Below are 16465 nucleotides of genomic sequence, written 5' to 3'. Positions count from 1 at the left end.
GCTAGTATACGGAAACCTATTGCCACAAGCAAACATCGAGCCCGACGGATGCCGAGGTTCGTGCAATTCATGAGGAATATGTCGCTGAGATCCAGAGGATTTTCGAGGAGTAAAAGTCAGATTTTGGTTGTGGTGAGGACGAAACGTTGGCTATTCTACTGGACTATCGTATCTACTGGTGGTGCTTAGTTCACCAAGAACCAAGACATCGAGTTTTTTTAATAGTTGTGTAAGTGAAAAAAATCTTCATTGGTGGCTGTACACGGAGTCAAGTAGAATTGCTCGACTTATCGCTGCCCTCACAAATCGTATCTGGGAAAACTATTGTCCGAACGGAACACGGGAAGTTCTTGATTTGCTCCGCGATTTCCTGAAGCTGTGCTAACGGTCTAACAAGACTAGACACGTCGATAGACTTGAAAGACATGGTAATGCCTACAGTTCCTTGTAACCCTGCAGTGACGGCTGCTAGTGTTTCAGCGTCGCCCACCGACGGATCTCCTGCCTTGGACGCGTCCGAAACACATTGGCTGTACGTGGCAGTCTTCACCTCGCAAACGCTTCCATCTTCGCAGTCCGTGGTCCAGCCAGCTCCACCGCATTGTCCCCACAATTCAGCTTTTTCCTTTACGCATAGCCCATGATAGTCGTTGTCATCGACGCAGATGAGGTTGTCAGCGCACGCGTTACCACTGTCCTCATGGTCGCACTGCTGCCACTCTGCTACGGGGTTCAGAACCCCGCTAGTCGATTCACACGAGGCCCACCCTTCATTTTGCCGCTCGCAAGTTGTTCCGTTCGCACAGCTCACGTTCCAACCCAGGCCACCGCATTGCTCCGACTCGCCGGCAACCTCTGTGTAGCAGAGCCCGTAGTACTCAACGTCGGGGACGCAAACCAAACCTTTACCACAAGCAATATCGGTACCATTTTCTGACCGGCACTGCTCCCGAAGACCTGGTGTCGCAGTTGAACTTCCCAGTCCGACAACCACGATCATGAGAACTCGCATAGCTGGACTCTCTGAAACGAGGAGTCGGCACCGAGAATTGAAGTTGTTGAATCTGTGCAAGATGGCAAATGCGCTACCCTGCGATAAGGAGCTGCTTGATCATGGGGATCCTGTATTTTTGGTGGGGAACAAGGCAAGAAAGAACCCAACGACACTTGCTCAATCGCATGCAACTGGTACTCTTGAACTAAGCGCTCAGCATATTCAGTTTGTTTTCCTTGTGATTCACAAATTGTGAACCCCCAAGAACCTAAAGTAAGAACCTAACGTCAAAATCATGCAACCGAACAGAAAGATACTATGGCAAAGAAAAGAAAATTTGGTGGCCAAGCTGAGCGGAGTGGTGACCGGGACAGAGCTCACTGCGGGAGGCACTGACTGTACGAGTCATCCCTCTTCACACACGTGTTTCCATCCGTGCATGCTCCGCTCCAATTGGTTCCGGCGCATTGGCCCCACACGTCGGCCACCTTCTTCACACACTGACCGTACCAGTTGTTGTACACAACACACTGCAGGTTGTCGGCATAGTTAACTTGTTTGTCGAACCACTTGCATTGGCCCCACTCCTGGACGTCGCCTCCGTCGTTGCTGGGAATGCATTGGCTGTACGCTTCGCCCTGGTCCACGCACACGCTGCCAGGAACGCAGTCCGTCGACCATCCGTAGCCGCCGCACTGTCTGTAGGGATCCACCTGCTTCTTGACGCAAAAGCCGTACCACGAGTTGTCGCCAGTGATCCCGATAATGCAATTCATGGATTAATCCCTAGCTGCGGCAACAAAAAATGAATTATTGCATTAATTGGCATTATTGCGGCGCACATCGTCTACTACCTGGACGTCCCACAGCTCCTTGTTATAAAGCAAAGACATTACCTTTTCGAGTGTTTCCGGCTCCATCCTCTTCCTCAGGTCAGTGTAGACGAGTTTCACGGACGAGAAAAAGCGTTCGCACTCGTTGGATGTTGGTGGGATGTAAGCTACATCCTCGTACGCTGCACGTTTGGCCACCTTGCGCCACTTGAATGCCTCTTTCACAATCGAGTCGCCTTGTTCTTCCACAGCCTCGCCCGCTTTGTCTGCACCACGCAGTCTAAATTGAGAGCACGCCACCTTTTCAGCAGCCGTCAGTGCCTCTCCCCGCTGCAACTTCACGAGACCATATTCTAAGTTGACGATAGCTGCGTTTACAGCCAGTCTTGCCTTCATTGCCGGGTACTTCTTCACGACCTGGTCGAACAGCCGACGGACAGCAGAGAGAGTCAGCGTAGTCTTCTGCAGTGCCTAAGTTGGAGTCTGGAAATGCAAGGCTACCACAAGAAGGAGAAAAACAAACGAATGGCTCTCACCGAGCTGAGAACGGTTGGCTGTAAACTCAGCAACTACACTTAAAAAACAAGATAATTTGATTGTGGTCCAAAATGAATTGGGTGTGTTCAAATTAATTATTAAATATTAAAATTGGAATGCATTTTAATGGGTACTTCTCTGTCCCACCAATTTATAGGTACTTTGGTTTTTTGTGTACCACTCAACATTGTTAGAATGATTTCATTGGTTAAAATAGTATTGGCTAAGGCGGGCTGAAGTCCACCGTAAAACGGTTGGTGGTGGACATTAAATCGCCACAACAGTTTCGGCAACCAAGATGACACGCACAGTCGGGGCCAAGGACATCTCTCCGCAAACGCGCGTTGCGGTGGTGGTCTTCCTTACCACTTTGAGTAAGGAAGGCCGCCTCCGCTACGGAACCATAGCGCGAGCCAAGCGGCTCTTCAAGCTTAGCCGCGCTTCCGTAGAGACCATCTATCAATAAAACAATGTTTATATTTGTTAATTCCGTACCTAAACTATATCAATCGATGACTGGATGAAATTATCATGTGATTTGACGCATATCGTCATAACAGGCAATTAAACCTCACTTTTTTGGGTGCCAATTAGAGAGTGTTCCGCACGTTTCTGGCAGTTGTGCTGTTACATACGTGGTCACCAAGTCGGAGTGGACATCTGGTAATTTGTTTTACTAATATCGCTAATTTGCCGTGTAATCACGAAATAAAACCTTATTTCTTTCAAAAATGTTTTCGCGTTTGTGTTGTTATTTACTTGCTGAGCACTGTTATTAATCTGCAAAAAATATGATAAAGAGTGCGCTAGTGCGGGCTTTTAAACGCGGCTATTCCGGTCTTCGGCTCATATGTGTAAGTGAATCTATGGTTCGAAATATCAACTACCTATAAATTGGTGGGACAGAGAAGTATTATTCGTTCGGGTTCACTGGTTGTCGCTGTAGACGCACTTGAGGTTATCCTCGCACTGCGCAGCGTAGCCCTGCCAGGCGCATCGTCCGGGCTGGGGATGCACTGACTGTACCAGTCGTCCTTCTTCTCGCACTTGTCGCCGGCCTTGCAGGGCAGCGTCCAGCCGTAGCCCCCGCATTGGCCCCACGTGTCGGCCACGCTCTTGAGGCACTGGCCGTACCAGTCGTTGGACACGACGCACTCGAGGCCGTACTCGCACTCCTCCTGCTTGTCGATCCACTTGCACTGCCCCACTCGCCCACGACCGGGGGCGACAGCTCCTTGACCTCGCTTGTCATCATGCGAAGATGCACGCGCGAACTGCTTGCAGCACTCGCAACAGCGAGCGTCATGGCGACCACAGCGGAAGTTGCGAAGGTCTTCATGGCTGAAGATGAGGGTGACGATGTTGGTTGAACTGGGTGGCTTGTTGTCTTGGAGAAGGAATTGAAAGTGAATCCGAAGGCCTGCAGCTCCAGGAGCGAGCGACCTCGAGCAGCAAGGAGCTCACCCATTCCAGCCAGACTGCAGCATGGGTAAGCTGCTTCCAGAGTCCGGAGGCCGTTGAGTTCATGACGGAATTTGCATCCACGATGCTCCAACCTGCACGTAGCGAAAGCCTCTTGGCCACGCTTCAACTTGATCCCCTCGGCCACGTACTAACAGGAAATCATCGACTAAAGCCCCGACGATTAATGGTTAGTCCAGCAAACAAGCATTGGATCCCTTGGCAACGGCAACCTAGGTGCGTACCTGCGCCCTTATGGGTTCGCGACGGAATGCTCGGCGTGGCGTACATGTATCAACAGATTTTTGTTTGCTTTGTTCATAAAAAAGAAATTGGGTCGAGAGCTGATGTACACTACGAAGCCAGTCCAGGGAGAGGAGACGCGCGCCTCCACCGTCACGGCCAGCCGCCTAGGCGTCCATGGCGAGCGAGACCGCCTCGGGCAGACACTGGCTGTAGAAGGTGTCGGACTCGCGGCAGAGCGCGCCCTTGGGGCACGAGGCCTTCCAGAGGCCGCGCAGCTCCTGGCCGGCGCACTGGTCGTAGAGGCCGGCCTCCTTCTTCATGCAGTTGCCCGACCACTCGCTGTCCTCGATGCACTGCAGTCCGGAGGCGCAGCTCTTGCGGCCGTCCTCGAACTTGCAGCGGCCGTTGAGCGGCACCTTCTCCTGCTGCGCGCCGTCCGCGCCCTTGTGGTGGTTGCTCGGCATCTTGATCTTCTCGCGGTCCGTCTTCTGCTGGCACTTGCTGTACTGGTCCGAGATCAGCACGCACTTGAGGTTGGTGCCGCCGCTGCAGGGCACGGCCCAGGGCCCGTCCACGCCCTTGCCGCCGCACTGGTCGTTGAGCCCGGGCTTCTGCTTCTGGCACCAGCCGAAGTGCTTCTCCTTCATCTGGCAGAACATGCCCGTGTCGCACTTGACGGCCTTGTCCTCCCACTCGCACTGCTGGTACAGGCCCGCCTTCTCGGTCAGGATGTGCACGCGCAGGTGCAGGCTGGCGTCCGCGGCGGGCAGCGCCGCAACGCCCAGCAGCGCGGCGACGAACACGGAGAGCTTCATGGCGACGGAGGAGGAGAGAGGATACTTTTCCGCAGCGGGGCCGATTCGGGAATGGGTGGCCGCGTCCTATCCACGGACAGAGGCGAAGCCCCCGGTGGCGACCATTGACGCATTGACGCCAAGATCGCAGCTGCGGCGAGTCAAGATCTCGAGTCGATTTGAAAAGGAGAGACTGCAAGAGTAGATGGAATTGCGAGAGATAGTTGCTTGAATTGAGGGTGACGTGAGGTTAGTATGGGTTGAGCCTGTGAGAGGGAGTTTTACTGTGGGAACCGATCCATATCAGATTTAGTTTGGAGATGATTTATGATTCTAATTGAGTTGTAGAAACGTTTCTACTGGAAGTTCGTTTAGAAATGGATACGTTTCTAACAACTTCAACCTGCCGCGCTTTTCATTTTCATTTTGCTCGTGCTGATGTGCACAGGGTCCCTGTAACGAGGTGATGTTGGAGCCCCCCTACCACCACCACGACCGCTACGTTCACAGTTTTCGTTTGCTGCACGCCTCTGCGCCACTACGGCCACGGATCCGAGTGTGTAGCGGCCAAAGTGTGACCTCGTGCCGATTCCTGTCAACTCGTTCGCTAACTTGCGATCCTCGCTTCAATTGTACGGTACAATTCCTGGTGAGGGTCGGTACAAATTGTACCGACCCTCACCAGGTATTTCGTTGAGGAAGGGGTGTTAGTACCTCCGTTATTTCGTTGGCGACGGCGAGTTAGTTGGAGGTGCACCGAAGGCTTGCGGTGCACCTGGTCCCAAATTTAGAGCGGACTCATGTAGTGCTTCTGCAGCTCTTCCCGCCACAAAAGAGCTTGCTAAGGACGCAAGTTCTCGAAAGTGATAAGCCGTTCAGATGCATAACACGAATTTGCTCCCGCAGGTAGTGGGGAACACGGAGAAATTTCTGAAAATCCCGTTGGTGTGCGTTCGATCGCGTGCCGCAGCTTGGTCATCGGTGTCAAAGCACTGCAACTGTATGCTGAAACGGATTAAGAAAAACGCAGTTTACATCGCACACTTCCTGCAATCTAGCTTACACAACTCAAACTCGACCTCTATGAAATCGCGACTCGGTATGCAAGGAGGCAAATAAACATACTGCGTACGCCGTTGCAGTTTCTCCGTAGCAGTTTCGGTGACTGCAGAGACACCTGGCGTGCGTACAATAAGGTGAGGTCGCACCAATAGTACTTCATAGCTGCTCGTCTTGCTTTCTCGTTCACGAAGCTCCAGCTTTTTTTTCTCATATACGATTCTGCAATTGTGATGGCCAGGACTATACCTAAGCCTCTCCATAGGTTTCTGAACGTTATGCAGGACAGCAAGCCCGAGTCCACTTGATATTGATAATTTGAGCCCGAAAAGAGGACGCAAGCAAGCACCTGCTGTCTCACGTCGGTGCACCTTCGGGCAACTCGATCAGCGAGCTGTCCCTTCTGGTTGAAGCGGTCTGCTGTCACAACAGTGTTTTGCAGGATCGTTCTACGCCGGAGCCCGGAGCTGGTGCTCCCTCATTGTCGAGACTCCGGAGCGGCTCTGGACGGAAGCGGAGGCTTCCGGCATCACGCAGCCAGTGGGCTGCTCGATCAGGCACCGACAGGAGTCCGTGCAAAGCACTGTTGTATGCCTCATCGCGCTCGAGTGCTCCACGCGTTACTGCGGCGCGAACTGCAGTCAACGCCGACGGGGACAGACCGTCATTTTACTACTGCGACGAGCGATATCTCTAGGCTGCTCGCTTCAACTTCACTTGCAGGCGGGTCGAGGTCGAGCTGCGCCATGAATCTTGATGCCGTGCGAGCCCTTCCGCTTGGCCAGCGCGCGCCGGGCTCTTCTCGCAAGGCAAGGCGCTGCGAACAATCCAGCGTGTCCCGTGTGCCCGACAGGCAAGTGCGCTGGCGACAGAAACTGCGAGTGGCCGGAGTTGTGGAGTCGCCATTTTAAATCCACACGCGGCTTTCTTGGCTATCCTGTCACGCGTTGTCACCGGATGCATCGAAGACCACTTTCACATTTGCTGAACTGGAGCAAGCATGGCACCGAAGACAACCCAGGCGCTCGAGATCTACACTGAGCGCGACCACGTCCCCGAGAACCTGTCCATCCTCACGTACACGCAGGAAGAGGAGGTTCACGACTACTTCGATACCGACTGGGACGAGCAGGACGTAATCCCAACGTCGCGCTCGCGGAGCGCAAGTGTGGAGACCATCTGGAGCTCGTGCAGCACACCAGCATCGTTCAGTGTGCTTGGGGTTTGCACCACCCCAACTGCTCAAGCCAGGAAGGCCTCTCCTCGTCGAATGAGTAGCCCGCTGAGAATGTCATCAGGAGAGGCACAACCAGAGCGCTCACTGCCAAAACTGCCATCCATGCCGCATCTCTTTCGACCTAGTGAGCTAGGCATCGGTCTCAGCAGCGTGATCGGAGACCCACGCGGAGCAGGAGCCTCCCGTTAGTCGGCGTTGGCGCGAAGGTGAAGAAACACATTTTTGTGCGGGGGCAACGGAACCCCCTAGCATGCTAATACGTACACTAAAGTCGTCGAGCTCGTCGTAGCGTGAAGAACCAGAAGCGCTCAATAAAAACCTCGTGTAAACTATGAAGGATAAAAAAATACTCGTAGCGTTGCGGCGAGCGATGCAAGTTGAAGTTGAAGGAATGATGGTCTCATTACTTGAGCAAGTGCTCCGACAGGTGCAGGCTGGTCCTCCGTCGAGGACAATGGAGCAAATTTTGCGCTGATGTGTCAAAATATAGTCCTCGGCATAGACAAACGCAGAACTTTCCATATTTCGAGCGCTCGGCTTACTAGGAATCCTACAGTATATTATTTTCCGACCCATGTCGAAGAAGACCACCTCGTGCAGCTCCGCCGTTCCCGCGCCAGCAGTAGCAGCGCCTACCGAGGAGTCGGGCAACGGAGCTGCCGACGCAGCGAAGGGTGCAGCTACCGGGGCGGCGGCCGGGTTCGGTCTCTGGGGGCTGGCGATGCCCGTGGTCAACGCGATCGGCTTCACGACATCGGGCATCGCGGGAGGCTCCACTGCCGCCTCCATGATGTCGGCAGCTGCAGTCGCCAACGGGGGCGGCGTCGCCAGCGGCAGCGCCGTTGCGATCATGCAAAGCATCGGCGCCGTCGGGTTGGCCACGCCCGTGGGTCTCGGACTGGTCGCTGGCGGGGCCGCGATCGGAGGAGCCGCGTTCCTCTTGAAGTCGAAGCTGTCGACGCCCAGCGAAGAGCCGAAGACAGAGGCGACAGCTGAAGCTGAGGTTGAGGCGAAGGAGAAGGGGGCCTGGGTGCTCGTGGAGATCTCGCCAGACTCAGGGAAGCCCCAGGTCCGCACCTTCGACGACGGCTACAAGGCGCGCAACGCATTCTTGAACTCGTCGGCCAGTAGCAAGGTGCTGTTCGACCCGGAGCAGAAGATCGTGCTGGAGCTGGGCTGGATTCCAGCCGCTTGAAGCAGTAGGTGGGGCCTGTAGAAATACATGGACACTTCGTTGAGACCATGAGCTACAACCGATTCTTTGAGAAATGCAGTTTGATATTCATGCTTTGAAGATTTTTCCTGGACTCGTGGCAGTTAGCGTCGCCTCCCATAAAGTATGGTCTCGACAGGAAGCTCATTCGCGAATTTGGAAGAAAGACGATGTCGAATCAAAATCCGGACGATCCGAGCACCAGTAAAACGAAGACTACAGTGAGGGTGGTGAAAGCTGCAACTAAAGGTGCAATCCTGGATGGCGTCGCTGGTTGTGGCTGAGCTTATATCTTCGGGCCCGCGGCGCCTGCCGCAAGGGCCACGCTGTGGACTTTTGCCGCGGTTGGAGCTGGAGTTGGTACGGCCATCTGGGCGGCTATTGCTCCATTCCTGGGTGCACTGAGCTTTACGTCGAGCGGGATTGCAGGTGGATCCGTGGCAGCAACCACGATGTCGTCTACCGCGTTAGCAAACGGTGATAATGTTGCTGTTGGTGGTCTCGTAGCGACTTTGAAAAGCGTTGGCGCGGCAGGTTTGGCAGTGTCTACAGGCGGGCTACTCGTTGGTGCTGGTGCTGTGGCTTCCCTGGGTTATGCGTTCATGACATTGCCCCTGCCGCCGCACGAGTGAGCATGACCGCAATTATGGCGTACGGTGCAGGCATCGGTGGGGTGCTTAATGGCACAAAGGAATACTTCAGGTATGAAGCCGTGACTTGGACCTAGCCGAAAAGTTGACGGCACATACAGATGCGGAGGAGAAATTTCAGTGTTTCAAAAACAAAGAGGAGGCCCGAGTCGCTTACCGGGAATCTACTGCGGTAATCAAGGTATTGAAACGACAAGGTGAGTTCAAACCGCTCGTGACAGTTGTGATGCTACAAGGACCTCCGTAGCAACCTGTGCTCTCAACACAAGTACCATCGAGTGACATTGGAGTTGGATAGCGGTGACAAAGCTAATGGATTTCCGTGACAAAACGATAAAACTCATCCATTTTTAACTGCTGTCAGATGCATCCCTGTCACTTATGCAACGAACTATTATATTGTGAAAAGCACTCAGAATGTCTAATCGGATAGTAAATCGGCTGATTTAGTGTCTTATTTTGAAACAGGAACCCTTATTTATTTCGATCCATCCCTTATTTAGAATTGGGTATCCCTAATTATAATCGGTCTTATGCAGCATCGCGTCAAAGCTATTTTAGAGTCGTAATCGATTTGGTCTCTAAATAGGCTGAAATGTCAGCTCCAACCTCGGCATTCCGAGGAAGTCCGCACAAATAAATCCACCGAGCAAGCGGCTATGCAAACACTTGCCAATATATCAGTCAAAATAGGAGGAATCAACAGGACGAGCAGAACCAGCGTCCGTGTCGAGGACGCGGAGTTTCGCTTCGACCCGGAGGGCAGCTTTGATGACCTTTACGCGAGAGCGGAAGAGCGCATCGTAGCCGCGCTAGTTGCTTTCGATATTAGAACGTTGCGCCCTGATACTAATCTCTACGCTAAGCCAAGTCAAGGCGCCACTCAGCAGGGCTGGGTGGATTAAACCACAGCTCTCCATTGAAATTCTGCGGCATACATCGTGTCTCCGCTGTCTCTCTCCCTCACCACTGTTCTGATAAGATGGCTTTAGAGCCCAGTTCCCAACTCCTATTTAAGCCGACTTACTCAGATTAGTACCCACATTAACTTCCTATTCAGTACAAATTACCACGTATCGTTTTTGCTCACAGCCCTGATTTACAGAGCTATACGGAATGACAAAATCGCCGGTTTTCACAATAGTATTTTAATACAGTATTAAAATACTGTCACAGTACTACTGTGGTACAAGAGAAAGTATTGCGTTAGAACTCATGGAAGTATCGTCGCACCTGCCAGGGGTCACTACTGATGGTAGCCGAGTACATGTCTGTTCAAAAACCGATGTCAGTGCAGATGCCAGGCACAACTTCAGGCAGCAACGACACCATGATTCGTCGAGCTGCGATATTATACCCGAATACTTACTGATCCAAGACCAGCGCCATTCGCGACTTCGAAACTAACGTTATAGGTCACCGCAGAGAGAAGCAACACCAAGTCCACAACTACAAAGACATTTCAACAATACACATCGAGCAATCGATAGCTTCTGGAATCCACAGCAGCAGACGCTAACGAAATCTCCAGCGCTTTCAAAACATCATCTGAGTGACTCAGATGATTCAGACTAAGTGGTAGGACAACAGAGACTTTCTGTAGACGCATTCATTGATAATATATGGACATAGCAGAACCTGAGGTAGCACCGAGTCCAAGGCAACTTGATTGCTACCCCAGCAACAACAAGTCGCCAGGCCAGGTATTCCGATGCCGCGGGCTTCGCCTCTATGCTGAGCCTTATGAATGCACATTTTTTTAAATTTAATTAGCGTAGAATGGACTGCGCTCGCGAATCCTGGGAGCGTCGTGCTACATGGAGTGGGAGCACAGTGACGGTGATACGGGCGTCGGCATCGCTGCAGTCGGAGCAGTTGTCGGCGCTGCTGCCCCTCCCACCAAATAGTACTTCTCCAAGCCGACGGCACAAGTCGCAGCGCCAGTATCGAGAACTCCGACGCCGTCACCGATTGTCATCAATACAATGCTAGACTTTTCAACTATTAGGATGTAAAAGTCCTCTATTCAAAACTTGTTAACCAAAATGCAAGTACCATAGTGTCCAGGAAGCCGTCAACTGTCTACTTCGCCTCCGCGCTCGTAATGACCAGGTCACCGCCAACCACACACGCCGGAGTTAGGAACGCCTGCTCCATCACATCCACCACGCCTTCCACGCTTTTCAGCACGTCAAACAATGACTTCACCAAGTTAACGCTCGACGGAGATATCAGCCCCATTTCGCGCCAAGGGTACCCAAGTTAGCGACGAAGAGTGTGTCACTCACTAACTTGTCACACCGCCTACTCAAGCAACGTACCTGCTGCTTGAGGCTACAAAGTACATGTACAGTGTGATTACACTGTGTAATCCTGTCGTAAAATGGAAAGATGGTTTCCACACACAATTGAAGTCGTTTTCAAGTACATGTATACTATATTACTTTCTACGGAAATGAGACATCCAAGACAGTTTTCATTCTAACAAGACGCGGACAATGGTGCCACAGCATCAAGTTCTGGTAGTGGAGTATCATTTTCCTTTCAAACTGCCTGAACTGCATCAAAAAGGCACAACGTGTCGTAAAACTGCTACCGTATCCACCCGTGCAGCCCCCGAAGCCTATCTGGTAGCAAATGCTTTGTCCGCAGGCGTAGACGACGGTTCAAACAGTGGTTGACCGTCTGTGTGACATGATTAACTGCTTTAATCAATCCAAGCGCTTGCAGAGCAAATAACGGATTTGCGAATGCATTGTACGGACTTGAGTAATCACCACTGAGCGAAATCAACGTATTATAGGTACAGTAGTGTGAAGCTATCCTCGCCACACCTGTCGGAGATTTACTCTCCAATTCGCAACAAGTCCCGCACTCCAGCTCAGCCTCCAAGCCACCCGCATAATGAAGTTCGCTATCGGCCTCGTTCTCACGGCTGTCGCTGTAATGGTACTAGCGCTCACGATGGAAAATTGAAGAGTGAATTGATATTTAAGTTTGCTACGCCAGCCAAGCTCTTGTGGCCATTCATTTAGGCTAGTAAACATAAGTAAACAATAGGACTTCATAACGACGACTTGGGCGCAAACACGGCATAAACCAGTGCGACCAGATCGTACTCAACGGAGGCATTGCACTCCGTTACAGTCGCGATCACGTCAACGATCGCCGACGACCAGTGCTCCTTCGGTTGCCTCGACGTGTACGAGCCTGTGTGTGGCTCCAACGGTGAAACGTACTCCAACGAGTGCTACCTGCGTCTCGCGTCTTGCCAAAGCGACAAGGAAATCTCAAAGGCCTCCGACGGGGAGTGTGCATCCGCACCCGCGCCGTCGGCGACCCCTTCGCTGAAGACACCCAGCAGCAAAAGCAGCACTGGAGCTGGGTCGTGCGATTTCGTGTGTTTGGCTGTGTACGAACCCGTGACCGACGAGAACGGCGTCGAGTACTCCAACGAGTGCTTCATGAAGTTGGCGAAGTGCAGGGGCACTAGCGGCGACAGCAACAACCGCATCGAGAAGCCTGCTGTCTCGACGCAGGATGCTTAAGCAAGTTTGTTTTCGCCGTGCATGCATCACTCATCTTTGCATAGGTACTCGACAGACCCAGCAGCATTGCTGTCCAGAAGCGCTTAAAAAATATCAATTGGATATCCTAGCATGTCTTCAGCAAGCTCTTTTGCGGTTGAGTAAAGTTTCTTTCCTGAAATACCGGTTCACCCACAGCCTTATTAAGGTATTATTTTATAATTATTACTAATAAATCAGCAATTTTCATAACTCTCTAATATCCGCATATTAATACTTTCAATATCATTAGTAGTTAGTACTGTCGAAGATAACAATAGGCTCTGTGGTCATACTCGTATGATTAGAAAATAATGGTTAATATTGATGTTTGTATTGAAAATCATATGAGTATGTACGGGTCATGATGGAGTTTTTGCGATTCGCTCACTACGGCAGTTGCATGAACTCCATGAACCGGAACCATGATGGAGGGTTCGAAGATACATGTACCGATGAAAACGTCGCTCTGGGTCGAAGTATTTCACGCACCAGAACGGTTTCTTTGGTTTGCATTCGACATTCCCTTCGTCAGCCCCAACTTTTCCCTACGATTCCTCGTCTAGCCTCGTACACGAGTTCCGACCTGCATCTTGGCCATGATGAAGTGCGCTCAAAATTAAGTATACGGTATAGCCTTCAATCGCTTTGAGAAGGCGTCTGTAAAGTTTGGATACCTGGATGTGCATCAAATGCTGGGAATCTGATTTTGAAGTGAGCACACCGGTATGATTTCAAGCATATATTGGGCGATAAAGAAATCTTTATCCTCCAATGATCATAACCTCGATTTTGAAGTGAATCAACGTTTTGACAGCACACATCTCATCCATGTTGCAGTCAAAATATTAAAATCGAGACTACTGGTAGTCAATCTTTGTAATCATCCTTAATACCACTCACTATCCTCACTATGAGGTGTTGTATTTGCAGCTGACAGACAACCAAGCTCAGTAGCGCAATTGTGGTCAGCCGCTGGTCACCAACCTGGTATTCTTCAGACAGCACAATGCGCATCCGTATCGTATACGCGAGGGAGGGTGGTGGAGCTCGCTTTTTCACAACAATAGGTGGGTGGAAGCACAACTTACTAGCTCATTCTGCAATTCGCGCCGTTTAGCTTGAATGCACCTCCAGATGAAGCTTGCTATTTGCGTCGTGCTCTCGCTGTTGCATGTGTTGCAGTCGTCAATCCGCTAACTCAACCAGTTCTGGTTGCCCAACTTCTTGCACCATTATATACCATCCGGTTCGCAACTCGGACGGACGGCGTACATATCCTAGCGATTGCGCGGTGCGAGAGCGGGGGTTCCGTCACGAAGATCTCCCATGGTGAGTGTCAAGCGTCTTCTTCTTCCGTGGTGGGGTCAACTTTAAACAGTAACAGTGGCGACGCGGGTTGTTCGGATACATGCCTCGACGTCTTCGATCCTGTGACCGACGAAAATGGCGTTTAGTATTCGAATGAGTGTTATCGTGGAATGACCAAGCGCAAGAGTGGAAGCGAGAGCGGACGCGCGTAACATCAATTTCGGTAATGCTGCCAACTCCCTGGAAAACGACAGCTCAACTGTGGCAACCGGGTTTGTGTTACCTTTGTGGCTCGGATGGTACAGTATCATGTAACTAATATGTATTTCCTTCCTTGGGCAAGAATCCAAGTGTCACGTTGATACTATCACCGACACAAAACGTCGTTCCCTACAGTATCTTTTACCCGTGGTGCCTGGAACGGAGGAACTCTAAATAATCTAACGAGAAGGCTGTGTTGTTAGCGGGGCTACGAGTTTGGAACGCTTGGCATTTGCGTGTATGCATGCTTGTTGAGACAACGAAGGATCCCTTGGACCGTGGTGACCACCACTCACCCCGCGTGCTTGACTTTAGGCTGGTGGTCAGTCAGAATCCTGCAAGTCGATCGATCTCGTAATACTACTGTACTGAACTTAATGGACTGGCACAACGGTTTGTGCCGCATTCTGCCGTACTGAGAGCTCATTCGTACGCATGGCACTCAGTAGTGCTGTTCTCAGCAACCAAGCGTCCAAATTCCGCTACAACTTCGCGGGAAAAACAGCCTTGGGTAGGTGATGCCGATGCAAAGGTTGCGCGTGTTGAACCGTTGCCGCCGCCGTGTCGCGAGTCGAGCACTGCGGATGCTGTCAGAGATGAATGGACGTCGTGTGGCCTGTAGTCGAAGCGAAACCCAGTTCCGTAGCCTTCAACAGCCGTCGATCGTGAGAAGGAGTTTGCAAACTGCGTAACAAGCACGAACGAACCATTTCGGCCAAGACGATAACTCACGCTCCCGGCAAGCGGGTAGTCCTCCATCTTCGAAACAGAAACAGTTTGCACTTTTGCTGGCTGATCTGGTTGGCTTGGGTCCTCAGCTGGATGTGCTGCAGACAGTGAAATGACTGTCATCTTGGTTTTAACATGGGTGCGGCTTTCGAACCATTGATCCAAGCCGTCCGAAGAGTACATCTGTGTATTCGTAAAGTCGAAATGTTGCTGCATCGTGTAGACCTTCCTGCCAGTCGACGTGGTCACGCTAGTCTTCACATAAAGGTCGCGCGCGACAGACGTCCAAAATGCGCTGTTCAAATTGGTGATGCTTCCATTGCCAGCACCAACCATCGCGGGCAACGTGACCATGGCGGGTTCGACGTACCGATCTAATCGCTCCTGCAGTATTTCTACCCTAGTAGGACGAACAGCTCCAGCATCTTGGTAGACCAACAAGTTTCCATCGATCAGCCAGAAAGCTTCTCCATAAACTACCCGGAACGCAACCGCACGAGATCCATTACCAAGGAACTTCCCCAGGAAGGGCGTAAGGTTCAGGATGTAAGTGGGTGCATTAAACGCGCCGATCCCAACAATCGGCTTCCAAAGATATGGACTAAGTCCTCCCGTGAACACCAGCGGAAACGGCCAGATCACGCCCACCACTTGATCATCTACCAAGACTTGCACCTCCCGGAAAGCTCCATCACCTCCGCAGCTGGCGCTATTCATCGCTTCTCCAATACTTTCTCGGCTAGTATTTTTATGCTTTGCCAGACTCTCTGCAAAGGCCATAGCGAAGTTATCGGGCGGATTCGAGTAGTAGAACTCGTCGCACTGGTGGTGCGACAAGAAGAGCTCGAGGTACAGCTCCTCGGTATTCTCCGGCAGCTGCACCATCCGATGCGGTGGCCCCACTTGAGCTGCAGAGGGTTTCTCCGAGAACCACCCGTACGACTTTGTGCTGCTTGACACGGGCACAATTTGGTCGGGTCGCTTGGTCTCCACGCTCGCGTCGAGAGGGCGGAAGAACTCGAGCGACAAGTCCACCTTGAAGCTGCTGGTGTACGTCGGGTTGACGATGTTGTCCAGAGCTACCACGACGGTCCCGCCGTCCTTGAACATGTCCCCGTAGAGAGAGATGTCCTTGGTCACCTGCCACGCCACGCGGAACTCGCGCGACGGCTCCGCGGTCGACGTTCGGAGCAGCTCCACCCCGTTCACCCACACGGCCGCAATGCGGTCGTACTGCACTCCGGCGTCGCAGCTCGCCGCCCACTTGAGGTACACGACCGAGTAGTCCTCGTCGCAGGGCGGCGCGTTGAACGTCTCGACCGCGGGGTGCCAGTACGAATTGGCGAAGTCGTGGGTCACCAGGGGCAGCACGCACGGCACCCCGCGCACATTGACGTAGGGCGGACCCCCGACCTCCACGGCCCTCTCGGCGGTGGGGACGGAGCTCCCGTCGGGCTGCAATGGGCTCTGAGCCGCTAGCAAAGTCACGGCGGCGTCCCATAGCCGCACTAGTGTCGCCGCCATGGCGCTCTAAATTGATGGGTGCTCCATTTATTTTATCAATCTTGATTGGC

General features: G+C 52.2%; 7 protein-coding genes across 7 annotated transcripts; 2 read left to right on the top strand and 5 right to left on the bottom strand.

Annotated features, from left to right (window-relative positions):
- Window positions 1-268: 268 nt before the first annotated feature.
- Window positions 269-1012, bottom strand: IUM83_11428 (RxLR-like protein; the record flags this gene model as incomplete). The annotated part of the gene is made up of 2 exons (XM_067935986.1): window positions 269-855; window positions 928-1012. The coding sequence occupies 2 exons, from the start codon at window positions 1010-1012 to the stop codon at window positions 269-271; spliced, it is 672 nt and encodes a 223-aa protein (XP_067781698.1).
- A 225-nt stretch (window positions 1013-1237) lies between these two features.
- Window positions 1238-1770, bottom strand: IUM83_11427 (Endo-glucanase RCE3; the record flags this gene model as incomplete). Its single annotated transcript, XM_067935985.1, has 2 exons — window positions 1238-1262; window positions 1505-1770. 2 exons carry the CDS (start codon window positions 1768-1770, stop codon window positions 1238-1240), a joined length of 291 nt encoding a protein of 96 aa, XP_067781842.1.
- A 337-nt stretch (window positions 1771-2107) lies between these two features.
- On the bottom strand, window positions 2108-4116 carry IUM83_11426 (Cell surface glycoprotein 1; the record flags this gene model as incomplete). The annotated part of the gene is made up of 5 exons (XM_067935984.1): window positions 2108-2127; window positions 2218-2244; window positions 3317-3638; window positions 3978-3994; window positions 4071-4116. 5 exons carry the CDS (start codon window positions 4114-4116, stop codon window positions 2108-2110), a joined length of 432 nt encoding a protein of 143 aa, XP_067781672.1.
- A 119-nt stretch (window positions 4117-4235) lies between these two features.
- On the bottom strand, window positions 4236-4886 carry IUM83_11425 (small cysteine rich protein SCR108-like protein; the record flags this gene model as incomplete). The annotated part of the gene is made up of 1 exon (XM_067935983.1): window positions 4236-4886. One exon carries the CDS (start codon window positions 4884-4886, stop codon window positions 4236-4238), a length of 651 nt encoding a protein of 216 aa, XP_067781696.1.
- Window positions 4887-6924: 2038 nt separating this feature from the next.
- Window positions 6925-7350, top strand: IUM83_11424 (uncharacterized protein; the record flags this gene model as incomplete). The annotated part of the gene is made up of 1 exon (XM_067935982.1): window positions 6925-7350. One exon carries the CDS (start codon window positions 6925-6927, stop codon window positions 7348-7350), a length of 426 nt encoding a protein of 141 aa, XP_067781695.1.
- A 385-nt stretch (window positions 7351-7735) lies between these two features.
- IUM83_11423 (Interferon alpha-inducible protein 27) lies at window positions 7736-8356 on the top strand (the record flags this gene model as incomplete). Its single annotated transcript, XM_067935981.1, has 1 exon — window positions 7736-8356. One exon carries the CDS (start codon window positions 7736-7738, stop codon window positions 8354-8356), a length of 621 nt encoding a protein of 206 aa, XP_067781843.1.
- Window positions 8357-14752: 6396 nt separating this feature from the next.
- IUM83_11422 (uncharacterized protein) lies at window positions 14753-16415 on the bottom strand (the record flags this gene model as incomplete). Its single annotated transcript, XM_067935980.1, has 2 exons — window positions 14753-14809; window positions 14895-16415. The coding sequence occupies 2 exons, from the start codon at window positions 16413-16415 to the stop codon at window positions 14753-14755; spliced, it is 1578 nt and encodes a 525-aa protein (XP_067781678.1).
- Window positions 16416-16465: the final 50 nt, after the last annotated feature.

Source organism: Phytophthora cinnamomi (genome assembly GCF_018691715.1).
Source record: "Phytophthora cinnamomi strain GKB4 chromosome Unknown Contig114, whole genome shotgun sequence".
Taxonomy (NCBI): Eukaryota; Oomycota; class Peronosporomycetes; order Peronosporales; family Peronosporaceae; genus Phytophthora; species Phytophthora cinnamomi.
This window is presented reverse-complemented; position numbering and strand designations above follow the sequence as displayed.